This window comes from Megalobrama amblycephala, linkage group LG7 (genome assembly GCF_018812025.1).
Source record: "Megalobrama amblycephala isolate DHTTF-2021 linkage group LG7, ASM1881202v1, whole genome shotgun sequence".
In the NCBI taxonomy this organism is placed as follows: domain Eukaryota; kingdom Metazoa; phylum Chordata; class Actinopteri; order Cypriniformes; family Xenocyprididae; genus Megalobrama; species Megalobrama amblycephala.
Window position 1 is genome coordinate 24539801 of NC_063050.1, and position 15784 is coordinate 24555584.

Genomic DNA, 15784 nt, shown 5'->3' on the forward strand with positions numbered 1-15784 from the left:
AGTGTATGTTTAAGGTGAAAATAACCTTAATATAAAAATTTCAGATTTTATCATTTAACACTACTTATTTCAAGTAAGTGTGCCATACTGAATACTTATTGAGATAAAAGGTGAAATTTATCCTGGCTGCTGTCTTCATTTTTTTGAATTTCCATCAGATTCATATGAAAAAACAGGGAGAAAAAAATAAAAAAAAACTCCCTGCCATTCCATGAAGGGTGTGTGTTAAAGTCAACATGAAATCAAAATAGACTTTCCAATTGTTTCTTTTTTCTTTTTTTCCCCCATGATTTTCAATTTCACGTTATTTCAAAGGAAAAACAGTGCTTGTAATTTTTAATTAAACATAATAATAATTAGGTTGTTTTTCTTTCACTTTTGATTATAAGACTATCATCGCCTTCCAAAGGTGAATCATTTAAAGTTGAGATAGAAGTACTGATCAATTTAAAGTTTATCTGGAATTTTGGTGCAATATGGTTCATTTGAGCTAAACTTTGCCTAGCATTGTGGTGACCCAATTCGTGGAACAATAATTTTAATACGAAAATTAAAACTAATTTTGTTAAAAGTGAGTGATCAGAAGTTAGATGTAATTCTGTGTTTAATTTGACAGCGTGTTTATAAGTATTTACATGATTTTGGCTTTCACTTCAAAAGTGCAACAAAAAGTAGATTACCTCACTCTTCAAAAAATGTATTGGAATCACATTTTAAAATGGGAGGGGGGTATATTTTTAATCTTCGAAACCACTTGACAGACTATTTCTAAACTCGCGACTCCCACAGAGAGGGAACTTTTGTCACTATCCGTCATCATCAAACTTTGTTTTATGTAGGGCTTTTTTTTTTTCTTCACTTCCTGCCAAAAAAACTTTTTTCGCTGTGGTGGAACGCCTACCACCTAGCATGTAACAAAGGAACAGATATAACAGGTTAGAGAAACTGCTGCTTGTCTTGTTCTGGAAGAGATGATCTCATTTGAGTTATTGAAAATTTTTAAACATTTTACACCATCATACCATTCTAAATAGCAAGTATAAAATTAGTGCCTGGTTTATCATTTAGAATGGCATGATGGTGTAAAACTGTTTAAACATATTATCAGTTATGCTCATTTTAGTAATTGATGTCTGTTGCATATGCAACAATACAAAGAACTAGCTAATTTAGCTGATTATAAGTCATACTGTCATCAGTTCATACTGCTGTCAACACTTTTGACAACACAAGTGGATGCGATGAGACCTGTTTGTTTGTGACATTTTGTATAAAGCCTATATAATATAAGGGTATTATGTTATAGTTTACACTACCATTCAGTAAGATTTTTATTTTAATTTTTTTCAGCAATGATGCATTAAAAGTGCAAGGTGACCGTAAAGACTTTTTACATTTTTAAACTGTAATGATATTTTACAATATTACTGTTTTTACTGTATTTTTGACCAAATAAATGCAGCCTTGGTGAGCACAAGAGACAAATTGTAAACTAAACAATGTTTTAGTATAGTAATCTAGAACTTTTATATAGTGTATATATAAAATATACATTTTTTTTTACATTTAAAATTGAAAAATATATAATAAAATAATTCACTTAATTAAAATCTATTTTTTTATATAATTATATAAAATTTAAAAATCAACACGTGTTTGGCTGGGAAATCAGAGAATGAACAATGGGAGATTTTGTGAATATCCTGGAAGTGCTTTTTTAAATCTGCCCACTTTTAGTCACCCATGATGCAATGCTGGAGTTACCTCATTTATGTAAAATCTTTTTAGTAAGACATTTCTGGTTGAGGCCAGGTTCACTTTGTACTTTCAACATGAAGTCTGTATTAGTTATTTTGACAGAATGAGAAGAACTACACAAGATGACTGCGTGCATATCAATACACAGCTGAGCTTTTCTCTCACACAAAATAACAAAAAAAAAAAATTATTTTATGGACATTTGGGAATTAAAATTTAATTTGAGTACTAGATAAATGTAACCGGATCCTAGTACATTCCCTTGACATATTCATCCGAATATATCAACAACTGTCCTTTATTATCCTGTCTTGACAGGAATATGTGCAGAGCCTAGATGTCTTCCAAAGAGAGACTTGGACAATAAAAGGGTCAAAAAGAGCGACAGCTGGGTTTATTAAAGAGGAATCAAAGATTGGAGATGAGATGGTGTAGTTTGTAATCACTTGTGAAGATCTTTTCATTGAGGATGGCCCAGAGCTGAGGAGAAACAGAGAGCTCAAGAGGGAAAACCCCTATCGTTCCACATACTGGAATTGACAATAGAGTTCTGATCGCTCTTATCTAAAAAACAACACAGCAGGCCATGATCTAACTCTTAACACAGTCAGTAACAACAACATTGTGTTAAATAAGGTGCTGCTCTTTCAAATGAGCGATGCAGTTAGCCAGTGCTTGGGAATTCCCTGCTTTAAAGATTAAAGGCCATATTTATCTGTTTTGGCATGGCATTTGGCAAAGTTTTCCCAGCCAGAACAACATGGCAGGTAAAGTCGAAGATAATAACGGGTACACCATAGGCTACTTGATCCCCCCCCATTTTTGCAATGCAGGATTCTTTTGAAGTGCTGACCTGGTGTTGAAGTTTTGAATCTCAATTCTGTGCTAATTGTGTAAGTCTTTTACTGTAAAAGTCATGTGATCATGTGACCTAATTATTTCCCCTTTCTGAAGGTGGATTGTGGTGTGTGTGTGCTTTTCTGCAGTAATGTGCAGGCCTCACATTATTTTAGGTGTGTATGAAGTGTGTATGAAGTGTGTATGTGTGTGTGTGTGTGTGTGTGTGTGTGTGTGTGTGTGTGTGTGTGTGTGTGTGTGTGTGTGTGTGTGTGTGTGTGTGTGTGTGTGTGTGTGTGTGTGTGTGTGTGTGTGTGTGTGTGTGTGTGTGTGTGTGTGTGTGTGTGTGTGTGTGTGTGTGTGTGTGGTGGAGGTGGAGGTGGAGGTGGAGGTGGAGGTGGGGAATCCCTTCCAGCCTACCTTTCACTTCTCCAAGGAAAAAGGTTTCATAAAAGAACAAAACTACAGCAGGTCCCACACATCCATCACTTCAGCTTTTCGCTAATCTCTAGTTACGTTCTTCACAGCAACACAATTTTCTCAATGACTTTGCAACTAATTACTTGGGTAGAAAAATGACACTGTTCTGTGCAGAACTGCTGCAGCCACAAGCATCTTCCGAAGTGTGTACTTGAGCTTGGGCGACGTCATTTCGAGAGTGGTGACTTGACTGAAGTAGAGAGCATGAAACTCCTGCTGGAGTTTTCCCTCCTACCCCCGTGGCAGCTAGCTAGGGCCGTGTGTCTGACCTCATCTAGGGTTTATTGACTCAGGGGACCATGATGCTTCTTTACATGTCTGACGTGATCTAGCTGAATATGGGCCTGCACAGATGACTGGTTTCCCAGATATAACACACACAAATGACTAGGGAGCCATTTAGGAGGAAAATTACTATTTGAGTTGACAGTTCACAGAATTGCTCTTCAGAAACCATTTGGTTAATGCTGTCGCTTTAGTAATCCTGGTTCTATTTGTATAATATATGCAAATGTCACTCTGCTACTTATGGTTCCAAAATGGCGCCCACCTAACAGTTTTACTCCCAAACAAAGTTTCAGTTTAACCTCACTATGCTTAACAATGAACAATTATATTTTTAGAATACCACTTATTGCAACATGATTATGTTTTTAGGGTTAGTAAATGGTTTCTGGTTCACTTCGATTCAGACATAATGAAAAAAAAAAAAGTGTTCTTCTGATCGAGTGAGTCTGAATCAAATAGTTTTGACAAAAACGTTTTCTGAATCTTTTTGAAAGAGTTTGCGTCTGGTGCTGCGGTATTGTGCTAAAGATGAAATTTGAGTCACGTGTACCCTAGCGCATTCATTAAACAAAAAAAAAAAAGTATTGGCCCACTTTGGGTTTAAGAGTCAATTGTGCGCAACTGCGAGCAGGAAACACTTGCATACTCTAAAGATGTAATAGAGTGCTTCAGCGATGATGGATTACAGTTTTGCTAACTGCTTTCAATTAAAAGTAGCTAAAACTGTTAGCTAAATGTCACTAGATGACATCATAATGGCAAATTAATTTATCTATATAAATATGAATATAGACCAGTGGGCAAAATAAGAATCTAGATAAGGTTGGTCTAAGAAGTCTCTAAACTTTTGAAAAAAGTCTCAAAAGGGGCGGGGAAGTTACTAAATATAGTGACAAAATGGCAACATTGGTGGATTATTGTTGGCCAACCTGTAAATTAAGAATCACCCTGGTTCCCTAGAAAAAAACCCAATAGGATTTTTCCATTTGCTTATTGGATTATTGCGTAAAATAACCTCTGTGACCAACAAAAGTTTATGATTCTTACACGTTTTCTTTTTTCATCATGATAATCTTCACAAATGAAACAACTTTTATGAATTTTGAAGCCTAAATACAATTACTAGAAGTAAAAAGCTAAATGTAGGCTATAAATGAACTACACCATGACTGCAACATCGCCACCATAAGGCTTCTGACAACTCTTTAAAGGTGCAATGTGTAAAATTTGGAAGGATCTATTGAGACAAATGCAATATTATATACATGATTATGTTTTCAGTGGTGCATAAAGACTTGATATGAACTGATATGTTTTTTATTACCTTTAGAATGAGCCATTTCTATCTCATACACCGCGGGTCCCCCCTCCATGTCAAGTCGCCATTATGTGGCGGCATGTTTCTACACTAACCCTAAACAAACTGCTCTAGAGAGCACGTTTCGTCACTGTGTTCGTTGGTGTTTTTAGAGGCAGCTTGCATCGTCACTATGTTGAATACGCACAAAGAAGTAGTAGTAGTAGTCTGGTTTATTAGAATCAGAGATCGTTATTTGTTAGAAGTAAGAAGGAACCTCATTGCTTCACACAGGCTACTCTCTGACGACAACATCTTGTCTTGTGTCGGCCAGACGGCCACCATAGCTTCTCCATAAGGGAGGTGTGTGCGCCGTTAGTTGCAGTTTGCAACCTCACCGCTAGATGTTGCTAAAATTTACTCATTGCACCTTTAAATCTTTATTTAAAAAAATAAATAAATTAAATTTTCCCTGAAAGTTTGAGTTGGAATAGTTTTCAAGCACGCAATTATAAAAACTATGAGGTTGTAAAAGTTGAAGTAGATGAGTTTTCGATTCGGTGTGATGATGTTTAAGGTCCCTGACAACCTCTTTTAGCCACTAGCAACTGCCTTTTTAAAGATAAGCTATCTTGAGCTTGTTTTAACCACAGACTTTATATCAGACACTTAACCAAAAACCCACTGACTTCAGGATGATGGAACATGGAAATGTATGTAGCACTCTATTAACTAATGCCATACGATATCATATAACAAATTCAATTCAATATAACAAATCACATATCGGAACACACAAGGTTTTCCAGTCTGTCACCAATGGCGAATACAGCCTATTTTAAATTGTCACATTTTTGGTCGCAGTCTGAATCACTTCACAGTGGCTCGTATAATGCGTTTCTGGCCTCCTAAAACTACGGCTGCGGTTCAGCTACAGTACGAAGTACAAAATGTGTATGTAATGTTTATGATGATAGCAATTTGATTCAGTGAATATGTATTTGATGAGTTATTAGTTACAGACACTAGCCTTGTTTGGTCCCATAGCCTCCTCCCCTTTAAATAGCCAGTCCCACTATATCCCTCTACCCGGCAGTCACCTACTTCTCTTCTGCTATTCACTTCCAGGCCTCAGGACAGCTGAGAATTTACTGCAGTTATAGCCTTCCCATTCAGTTGCGCTTGGGAAGGGGCTTTCCACCACTTGTGCACATACACACACTCTTTCAAATCTCATGGGACTTGAGTTTAATGCTTTATGACACACTATGCCTTATGATCTTACCAGCATGATCACAACTATCTCAGTGTCTGGTTTCCCATATCTTACTAATAATTAGCTTTGACAGTACAAATACACTCACAGACACAAACAAGGTTACACATGTTTTAGAAAAGAATCCTTAAGCAAATAATTTATTATAAAAATAAATCATCTTATAGTTATCACATTTCTGTTTTACTTTGCCATCTCTGTAATCATTTCTTTTTGTCAATTGAGTTTTGTTGTTAGTGCCTTTGAACCCTGTAAAAATGTGCTGCATAGGAGGCCATTTTGTCAGACGCAGCAACTGAGATGTGAACATTTCACGTCTCAATTTACCAGGATGTAGGGAACTTCCTCTCTTACTTAAAACTAGAATGTTTTTAACTGCAGAGGGGGATCGAATGGCAAGTACCTCACAGTCAAAAGGTGCCTAGAAGTCTCAGAAAGTAATGACGTGTTATACGTCAGAACCATATAACATTTATAATCGGAAACTGAAGTTTGATATACATATATATGAATCAAATAATTAGTAATATAGTGTGTGCTGTGTTGCTCTGTATTTCAAATAAAATGATCCGATTTAAAATTTAAGCTCAATGCAAATAATATACCTACAAATAGCACCATGACAAAAAGTATGAATTATATAAAGAAGCTTATGTATTAAATATAAATGAATATGTACTTTTATCATCTGTATTTGGAAATAAAAAATAGCAAAAAGTGCAAACCAGCTGATAAAGAGAATACATATCAGTGAGGTATATGATACCAAGTTTACGATCCATCTGAATTATACACAGATCTGCAATACAGCATTAAGCAAAATTTGATTGTAACATGCTTGAAACCATGACACCAAAGAAATGGCAAAACCCAGTGACTTATAAACCGAAAATGCTTAAGATTGAATATCTTTTCATATCCAAACCATCTGCATTCTATGACAGCCATGTGAGTAAGCCTTTGAACTGGAAATGACCAACCCAAAGTCATATTCTGAGTCCTATGCCACAAGCAACCTTCTTAACTCAACCAAATCCACAATCGAAAAGCCAAGGCTAAAAAAAGAAAGAAAGAAAAAAAGCTCTTCCTTCGACTCCATCCTGTTTAAACGTGCCCCTGCCTTCATCAACACCCTGTCACACATCCCACAGTCTGCGAGCTTGTAGTGATTTTGTCCTCAGTGCGTTCTGTGCCCTGTGAAAAGTCAGTGAGGTGAGAGACTCACAGCTTGGCACACTCGTCCCAGTGGTTTAGGTATTCGGCCGCGTGCTCATCGTCGTATGTTGTTAGACAACGAGGGCATTGCAGTTCAGCGGCTCCCTGCGGTGCAGTGTTACTGATAGTCCTCTTTGAGCTTGTTTCTGGGGGACTGTTCCTTAGTGGTTCGGCAGTGTCCGTCTGTCGGGGAACTTTTTTAAGGCCCAAGTGAAGTCGGCGTGAAGATGAGGCGTCTTGGACGCTCTGCGTGATGAAGAAACAATGCATGCTATTAGAAAAAAAATGGCCTTTGAATTTTTTTAACTCATGCTGGTTGGGTTATTTAGTAGTATGATAAAAAATGGGGGGGGGGGACGTATGCCAGACTTCTCCAATAATTTAGTCTGCTTAAACCTCGTCCCTCAATGCTTGACTGCAAGCTCGCATTAATTATTTTGTCAAATAGCGTGAATTATTATAAATATCTTGTTTTTTCAGGGAGTCGCACCACATGACATTGTACGACCTGAACTAACCTTATCATGAAAAGGTCAAATTTTCTAATTTTTCTCAAAATTCTTTTCAGGAATTTTCAAGGCTTTTTAAATTATACTTGCCTGTGTGCGTATTTGCAGTTGAAGTCGCCCAACTTCATCTTGAAGGTCCAGGATTTTACCCTGAGCCCTCTCTCGGTCTGCCCTCTCCGATTTGAAGTCCTCTATATAGGCCAGAACCTTATGAGAGAACAAGGAACGGGCTCGGTTTATGGGCAGCAAACCAAACAAAACTACTTCTCATCTTTGCTGTAACAAAAATACAATAACTTCCTGTTTAAAAGGAATTCAGATTCTGCTAGTTTGAACTGATAAAGACCTGCTGCTCAAGCATCTGAATGCGCTCATGGTCTCTTCTTGTATTGTCATCCCTCTCTCTGCTCAGTCTCTCGCACTCCATCATCTTGTCCTGCAGGAGGCCGTTGAGCCGCGCGATTTCCTGCTGGATCAAAGCCTTGCTGCCCGCAGCCTGAGTTTGCGTCAGGGTCGGACCTGCGGATGCCAGACCGTTTGACTCTTTCAACTTTTGACACAAACCCCTCACGTATTCTTCTCTACTGGAGTCATACTTCTGCCACTTTGAGTTTAAACTTTCCACCTGAGATGGAACAAAAACATGTATTTATGATGTGAGCAGAAAAAAAATTACATGACATTTTCCAAGAATATTTTACATCGTTTCTTTCCATAAAAGGTACAGTGACATTTTCTGCATATGACATGGGTAAAACAAATGTCAGTGATCATATGATCCTTACGTAGGCAACTCTCTTTTTAAGCTGGTCATTCTCCTCTTCTAACTTGTTGATGATGACATTTAGATGGGGAACTTCAGGGGAATCTGTTGTCTTAAGAAGATACAAAAAAGCAAGTTGAAATATGTTAAACGGCGATTTCTATGTTTTTTTTTAAAAGGTGGTCCAGAATGCTGATAGTTTCCCCAACACACCTCATTAACTTGATCTCTCTGATCCATTATGGCTGTCTTGCTTTTCTCTTTCTCCATGCGCCCCAAAAGCTCCTGGCACACCTGCACGGTGGCCCCCAGTTGGGCCCTCAACTGCTCGGCTTCTTCAGCGAGAGAGTTGCAAAGGACGGCCCTGGTGGCCTGTGTCCGATCCCTTTCGGCCAAGGTGGAGCGCAGTTGCTGGATCTCCCTTTCTTTCTCCTGCTCGGGCCTTTCCCTGATGGCCTTCAGCTCTTGATCCTTCTCCTTCACTTTTTCTTGCAATCGCTGAATCTCCTGGAACAAGTAAACAGTCAGGAGACTCTTTCATGCCCGTTTTCTGACAGTTCAGGTGAATGTGAACAACAAATACACTTGTTTCGCCATAGCCAACATATACTGTGAAGTATCCAAATACTCTCAATGGCGAACAAATGGTAAAAAAAAAAACATCTTATACCATGAAAAACTAATTTGCTGGTCCGGCTAGTCTGTTTTAGAGGATTTTGGGCACTTTTCAAATAATCACTTTGGGAGACCATCTGGATTAAGCTGTTGTTGTTTTTTTTTTTTTTTTTTTTTTTTAATTATTATTATTTTTATTATTCATTATTATTATGTTTTTAAGTAAGGAATTGAAGAATATATACTTTACAGTGCTTTAGGGCTTGTTGTTGGTATGAAAAAAAAAAAAAAAAAAAAAAACAATATGACATGATGTAAATGATTGCATAGGAAGAACACAAGTGAGAAGAAACGTGTTATAACTTACTGTTTTACTGGTTTCCAATATCTGGGCGGTGTCCGCCTCTGATTCCTTGAGTTTTTGCTTTAATTTGCAAATTTCCTTACACAAACTCTCGATTAGAGATTTCGACGGCCCTACAATATAAGGATCTTCTCCCTCAATGACCACGGTTTTCTCATACTTCCCCAGTCTTGCCTTTAAATCAGCGATAATTCCGTCTTTGGATGTAACCAAGTGATTTAAACGAGCAATTTCTTGTTGTGTTTCGTGGTAAAATGTGTTGAGTGTAGAGCAGCTGCGCAACTTCGCCCTCAGCGCCTCGTTCTCCCTCTTCATCTCATCCATACTGAACAATCGGCTCGCGCATTAAAACGAGTAAATAAAGTACGAATTTCCCATAGACTGTACAGGTTTGAGTGTCATAGGCTTACATGCGTCTGCTGTAGACCAAAAGCAGAAAGCTTCAGCCTGTGAGAACCTCACTCAATTTCGAAATTATCTTATGAAGAGGGGATTTCCTTGCGGGGACTTCCCCCATCTCAAATTGGTATATTTTTTCTCGTACTTCACATAAAACATCGAAAAATAGTTGGGTAACAGCCCCTATTTTGGCATTAAAAGAGGTTAACTGTGGAGTTGTGTCTGATTTAATTGTGGTTTTACACTTTTTAGAGACAGTTGCCTCTCTCCTCGGTGTGATATCAGGTTTTGGGGAGATAGCAGTTCAGCTTGACGCCGCCTGGTGCGTGTGCACGAAAAATGCGCGCTACCCTTCCTGTATGCTGCCAGTGACGCGACGCCAAACCAGTGTAGACAGCTTCCTTGATTATAGGAACGTTTTAGTTTGTCGTGTCGCTAACTGAAAGTGTAAAAACGGGTTGTAAGTGGACTTTAACACGCACGCTTTAGTCATATAAAGTGCTTAGGTACTGTCCACGCAGAGCGTGTGAAGGGAGCTGCCTGGCAAGGCTTTCAAGATAACTGAAGACATGTGAAGACTTAGTGAACCTTCTATACCGAAGAAGGTGGCATGAATCAGAGAGTAGGGGAAAGTAAAAATTTTTCACATTTTTAAAGGGATAGTCCACCCAAAAATGAAGGCTCTGTGATAGGCTCACTCTCATGTCCTTCCAATCCAAACCTGTCTTCTGCAGAACAAAAAAGAAGAAGGATATTATGAAGGATGTTGGTAACCAAACAGTTTCAGTTATACCATTAACTCTCCCTTATTTATTTATTTTTTTTTTTTTTTTGCTTTTTCTTTTGTCCTTACAATGGAAGTCAATGGGAAGCCAAAACCATTTGGTTACCAACGTTCTTCAAAATATCTTCTATGCTACAAAAAATAAAAGAAAGTTATTGCTACAAGTTTGGAATGACCTGAGGGTGAGTAAATGGTGACAGAATGTTCATGTTTTAAGTACATTTCAGGAACATTGGCCTGCACCAGGGGTTCCCAATCCTGTTCCTGGAGATCTACCCTCCTGCAAAGTTCAGCCCAAACCCTCATCAAACACAACTGAACTAGCTAATTAAGATCTTCAGGAGCATTTGATTATTACAGACAAGTTTGTTGGGTCAGTGTTGGATCTGAACTCTGCAGGTATATCACAATTGGGCACCTGGTCTACACTGAAAAAATATTTTAAATGTACAAAATGCACATATATTACATTCTTACCCCACAAGTTTAACGATAAATGTGTAGTGGTGTAAAATGAGTGCTGATATTCAGCATGCACAATGCGCTTATTGAGAACATGCAAAATGAGTGACATCATTGTCAATTTTAGCTGATTGGACAAACTGACAGTGTTTCAACTGACTCTCTTTCTCTTTCCTGCTTTATGTCCATGTAGAATTATTTTTAACTGTATTCTAACTGTAAACGTTGGGGAAAAGCGCATCTGACAATTGTATATTGCCTTGGGTTTTCTTTCAAAATTCTTTACTCTAAATTTTTGGGATTTTTTGTTAACACATAATATACTGTAGTCTCTAAAAAAACCCCATTATTTAAAGGTTTCATCTTAGACCATCCCTCCTTGTCAAAATGGATAATGCCTACTATTATCTTGGATCACATTATGCCAATTGTCTAGACAATGAAAGCCAAAGGTGCTTAGTCTGTTATCTGAAGATTGAACCATAAAACAGCAATTTTAATTATACAGTAATTAACAAACTTACAATGTCTAAACCCTCATTTTAGAGTAAGGAATCTTTATCCCTCTGCCAAAAGCAGCGCACATGAAACAGCAGAAAGTCCCGCTTAGTGTGTAATGTTTGTGTGAGTTCATGGTGTTCTGCCTAGGGAAACCCCACCTCTGTTCTTTAAAGTTTGCCACCATCTTGTGGTATCAAAACAGCAATGACATGAGTTTGACAGACATGATATATTACTTGTAAATATAAATCAATCACACACACACACACACACATAATTGTTGCAATATTCCTCACTGCTCTTTCATAGCTTGATGTTACACAACAGTCATTTCAGCTCTCTATACACATTTGCATTGTTTAGGCACGCTTTTAAAAAGGTATGAACTAAATCTGTGAAATTATAGGCAATGAAGTTTGTAATTACTCTCGGATTGCATTAGGACAACCCTTTCATTTTAGGAATGCGGAGGTGCTTGCGTTTGCAATTCTTTTTTTTTTAGTGTGAAGAATTCCTGGGGAAAAACGGCACTCATGCAAACCACAGCTTTCTTTTTCTTTACTTTATTTATTTGAAAATGGTTAATACCAACAGTAAAAATAAATGACTACAAAATCTATAAATATATATTTTTTAAAAAACAATACTGCACACAATTCAGTAACACTTTACAGTAAGGTTTCATTTGTTAACATTAGTTAACTACAGTAGTTAACATGAACTAACAACAAACGATACTTCTACAGCACTTATTAATCTTAGTTAATGTTAATCTAATACATTTTTAAGATCTGTTAACAACAGTTAATGCACTGTCAATGAACATTTTTTTAATTAACATTAATAAAGGTTAATATAGTGCTCATTTATAGTTCATGTTAATGCATTAACTAATGTTAACAAATGATACTTTATTGTAAAGTGTTAACAATATAGGGTAAAGTATAAAAACAAAATAATACAAATCAATATATTTTTTAATTTTAACTTAAGGATGATGTAGACTGAGGTACCATAAAACATTATTAACAATTTAATGGTTTATATTAATATCATATACATTTCCTCACATACCCTCCTTAATAGAACATTCCCATTTTAATATGTTCCTGGGATTTCCACTTGCAGATATCAGAGCATTGAGTCATAAGATTGTCTTAAACTGCTGCTAGGGCTCAGTGACATCAGGCATTAGGAAGCCATTAAAAGGGTCGGTTGCACCATCATCACCGATATCCTGAGGAAAGTCTTCCTCGCTGTCACATTCTTGGCTGTCAGCCCCGGGAAGGCACTCAGTTGAGCGACTTTCGCTATCCACTGCACTGTTTTTGGACTCGGTGCTTTCACTGCTACTGCTGCTGCTGCTGCTGTTGCTTGTAATATACTCAGTACCTTCAACACTGTGTTCAGTGCTTTCACTCGTGTCGGCACCGTTATCCTCTTTCTTTGTTTCCTGGCTTTCACTCGATTCACTGCTTTCACTTTTTTTTGATGCATCACTGGTGGATTTGATGTAATTCTCGTCTGGCTGGCTGGTCGCTTGCACTTTGTCACCGTTGTTCAATTGGACCCATTTGAGGGTGTAGATCCAGCCCTGTATGAATGTATCACGATGGTCATTATTCTAGTGTAACCACACATTTTGTATGATACATATAACATTCAATGTTCCTTACCCTGCGAACGTTCTCTTTACTGCTTTGAGTGTTATCTGATGTCAGTGAAGTCTCGCTTTTTCCAATCTGGATATGCATGGATAAGAAGACAGAGGACAGTGTAAAACAGAGAATCAATTTCTCTGCAATGAATAGGCTTTAGAGCAATGCAAACTAACTTACCAGACTTTCCACAGAATGGCTTTCGCTAGAGATCTTGAAACAAAATGTATAAAAAACATGGACATTTTCAGTCATATGATTTTTGATTTTATAAATTTGTGAAGTATATGCTTATAATTAGTGTTTATTAACAGTAATTATTAGTTATACCAGTTCATCTGAGTCCGATTCAAGCGATTCTGAGCTCTGTCAAGAAAACAGAGAAATTGAAGTGAGTCTATAACCTTAACAGAAATACATTTAGGATAGTCATTAAATTTATTGACATAATAGTCTTTGCGCTTACACTGCTGTCGGAGGCATTTTCCTTGGACTTCTGTAAAATAAATAATTTATGTTATATAAACTAAATTTTTTGACCTCATAAACGTGCAGACTATTAAAAATCTAAATGAAAAATAGCTTTTATGCTTTTATGCAGCAGAACTTTTGCGTTACATGCATGCATTAGTATAGTTGGATATTATGATATATGATATCAGATGAGAAAACTGTTTTTTTGTTACACAGCGAAGACATATGCAGCTCTCCCTTCTTCTAGTTTATTTTTGCATGCATGAGGTGGAATTTAACTGGAAGCATACCTCTTCTGAAGGTTCTGAGGTATTGCTCTGGTCGGATGATTCAGATACTGAAGAGCTTTCTGACTGTGGAATATAAAAGATTATTAGAACACAATTACTCTTAAAGTTAACACAAAATCTCTTTAAATTAAAGTCAGCATCACTTACAGAGTTGGATGCATGCTGAATCATCTCCATAGCCATTTTATGCAAGATCTGTGTGACGTAATTCAAAAAAGAAAAATCGTCACTCTTTGTAAATGTATGGGAAGGCCATTTAAATGCTTTTTAAGGTTATTTACTGCAGTACTCACTGGATTAGCATAGGCTGCTCCCAGCAGACAGAGAATCAGTATGGCAGGTTTCATTCTGAAATACAAAATCTGAAGATTAAAATCCATATTTCTGTTCAAAATTTATAATATGTTTTAAGATTTTTTTTAAACCTTTCTGCATAAAAAGAATGAATAGTTTTGAGTACCTTACCTTGCTCTTCTTTTAGTCCAAATGCAAAGTCCAAGAAAGAAGGAGAGATCGACTAAATGAACGAGTGTTTATAGCTAAAGCTAAAGACTGGATTTAATGGTATATGTCTAGAGAAAGCGCTATTTAACAGGCTGACTCTTCATTAAGGTAACAGCATCACTTCCTGCTCGCCAACACTTAGATTACTGTGGGGGCACATTAACTGAAGCTGGAACACAAGAAAATGAGAGTGCCACAGTAAGAATGTTTACATAATGCAATGACACACACTACAGTGCACTCACCCAAACTTCCTCTCCTGTACGTGTCTATTTTAGGATGCTAAACTATAGGGTGTGTGGCCTCTAAATACTAAGTAAGAGTACAGTCTGATCCCACACTGGGACAGGAAGTCCATAATGAGAGCATTCCAACCTCCTATTTTTTTTTTTTTTTTTTTTTTCATATACAAGCAGTACTGTATACCTTATATAAATTATATATGTATATTATGAACCTTATGGATATATTATTGAAAACAAGAAATGGCATCATTTTATAATAGTTTATTCTTGAAATAATTCTATGTTAACTTCCCATACATTTTTTTTTTTTTTTTTTTGCTCTATTTATTACATCACTACTTCCTGGAGCTCCATATTTGGAGTGCTCCTGTTTTTTTTTTGTTTTTTTTCCCTGTGTTGGTGAAGAGTGGAATATTTCCATTTTACAAACATTCCTTACAATTATACTCGTAATCATTGCAGTGTACCCAAAAACCCACATAGAGCTGTGTTTCGAGATGTTTGCTGATAACAGAGCAGAGGAAATATAAAACAATGCACAGTAGTTCACTAATGGATATTCAGCTCTTGCAATTTGAGTGGAATTTGCTTGCAGTTAAAATAAGTTTTCCTGAGAAAGGAGAATATGGAAAGGGTAGATGGAACAAAGATAAGTGAGAAAAAGGGTCTAATATTTAAGAGATCTAACTTAAAGAGAATTATATTATTATTATAATTATTATTATTATTATTACGAGACATTATTATTTTTGTTCGTTATTATTATTTTTGTTTTTATTATTATTTCCAGAATAAGGTTGATTGGTTGATTAAAACTGATTAAGAATATGCCAAGCTGTTTTGTAATATACAGTTTGGTTAAAACATAAGCATGCAATTTTTTAAAATTACTTTACATTTTTATTTTATCACAAAATTAAAATATTTTATTTATATAAAATTATATATATATGTATATGTATGTATATGTATGTATGTATGTATGTATATTCAGTACAGTCCAAAAGTTTGGAACCACTAAGATTTTTAATGTTTTTAAAAGAAGTTTCGTCTGCTCACCAAGGC

At 36.6% G+C, this 15784-nt stretch overlaps 2 protein-coding genes across 3 annotated transcripts; both read right to left on the reverse strand.

Annotated features, from left to right (window-relative positions):
* Positions 1-6047: 6047 nt before the first annotated feature.
* tnip2 (TNFAIP3 interacting protein 2) lies at positions 6048-9893 on the reverse strand. The gene is made up of 6 exons (XM_048196689.1): positions 9406-9893; positions 8637-8930; positions 8446-8535; positions 8007-8285; positions 7751-7867; positions 6048-7397 (listed from the first exon to the last, which is right to left on the reverse strand). Exons 1-6 carry the CDS (start codon positions 9724-9726, stop codon positions 7158-7160), a joined length of 1341 nt encoding a protein of 446 aa, XP_048052646.1. The 5' UTR covers positions 9727-9893; the 3' UTR covers positions 6048-7157.
* Positions 9894-12132: 2239 nt separating this feature from the next.
* scpp1 (secretory calcium-binding phosphoprotein 1) lies at positions 12133-14676 on the reverse strand. 2 transcript variants are annotated; one of them, XM_048196691.1, is made up of 9 exons: positions 14431-14676; positions 14264-14318; positions 14118-14165; positions 13971-14033; positions 13673-13702; positions 13537-13572; positions 13387-13419; positions 13225-13290; positions 12133-13142 (listed from the first exon to the last, which is right to left on the reverse strand). In XM_048196691.1, exons 2-9 carry the CDS (start codon positions 14315-14317, stop codon positions 12717-12719), a joined length of 756 nt encoding a protein of 251 aa, XP_048052648.1. In that variant the 5' UTR covers position 14318; positions 14431-14676; the 3' UTR covers positions 12133-12716. The 2 variants fall into 2 exon arrangements, with proteins under 2 accessions (XP_048052648.1, XP_048052647.1); XM_048196690.1 differs by having other exon boundaries at positions 14436-14674.
* Positions 14677-15784: the final 1108 nt, after the last annotated feature.

Excerpts from the sequence above, each read along its gene's own strand:
- tnip2 (XM_048196689.1), bottom strand. The coding sequence starts at position 9,726 with ATGGATGAGATGAAGAGGGAGAACGAGGCGCTGAGGGCGAAGTTGCGC. Across the intron at positions 8,931-9,405 it reads TATTGGAAACCAGTAAAACA|GAGATTCAGCGATTGCAAGA; the intron begins GTAAGTTATAAC and ends TACTTGTTCCAG. Across the intron at positions 8,286-8,445 it reads TTAAAAAGAGAGTTGCCTAC|GTGGAAAGTTTAAACTCAAA; the intron begins GTAAGGATCATA and ends GTTCCATCTCAG.
- scpp1 (XM_048196691.1), bottom strand. The coding sequence starts at position 14,317 with ATGAAACCTGCCATACTGATTCTCTGTCTGCTGGGAGCAGCCTATGCT. Across the intron at positions 14,166-14,263 it reads GAGCAGCCTATGCTAATCCA|ATCTTGCATAAAATGGCTAT; the intron begins GTGAGTACTGCA and ends TACGTCACACAG. Across the intron at positions 13,291-13,386 it reads GCCATTCTGTGGAAAGTCTG|ATTGGAAAAAGCGAGACTTC; the intron begins GTAAGTTAGTTT and ends ATGCATATCCAG.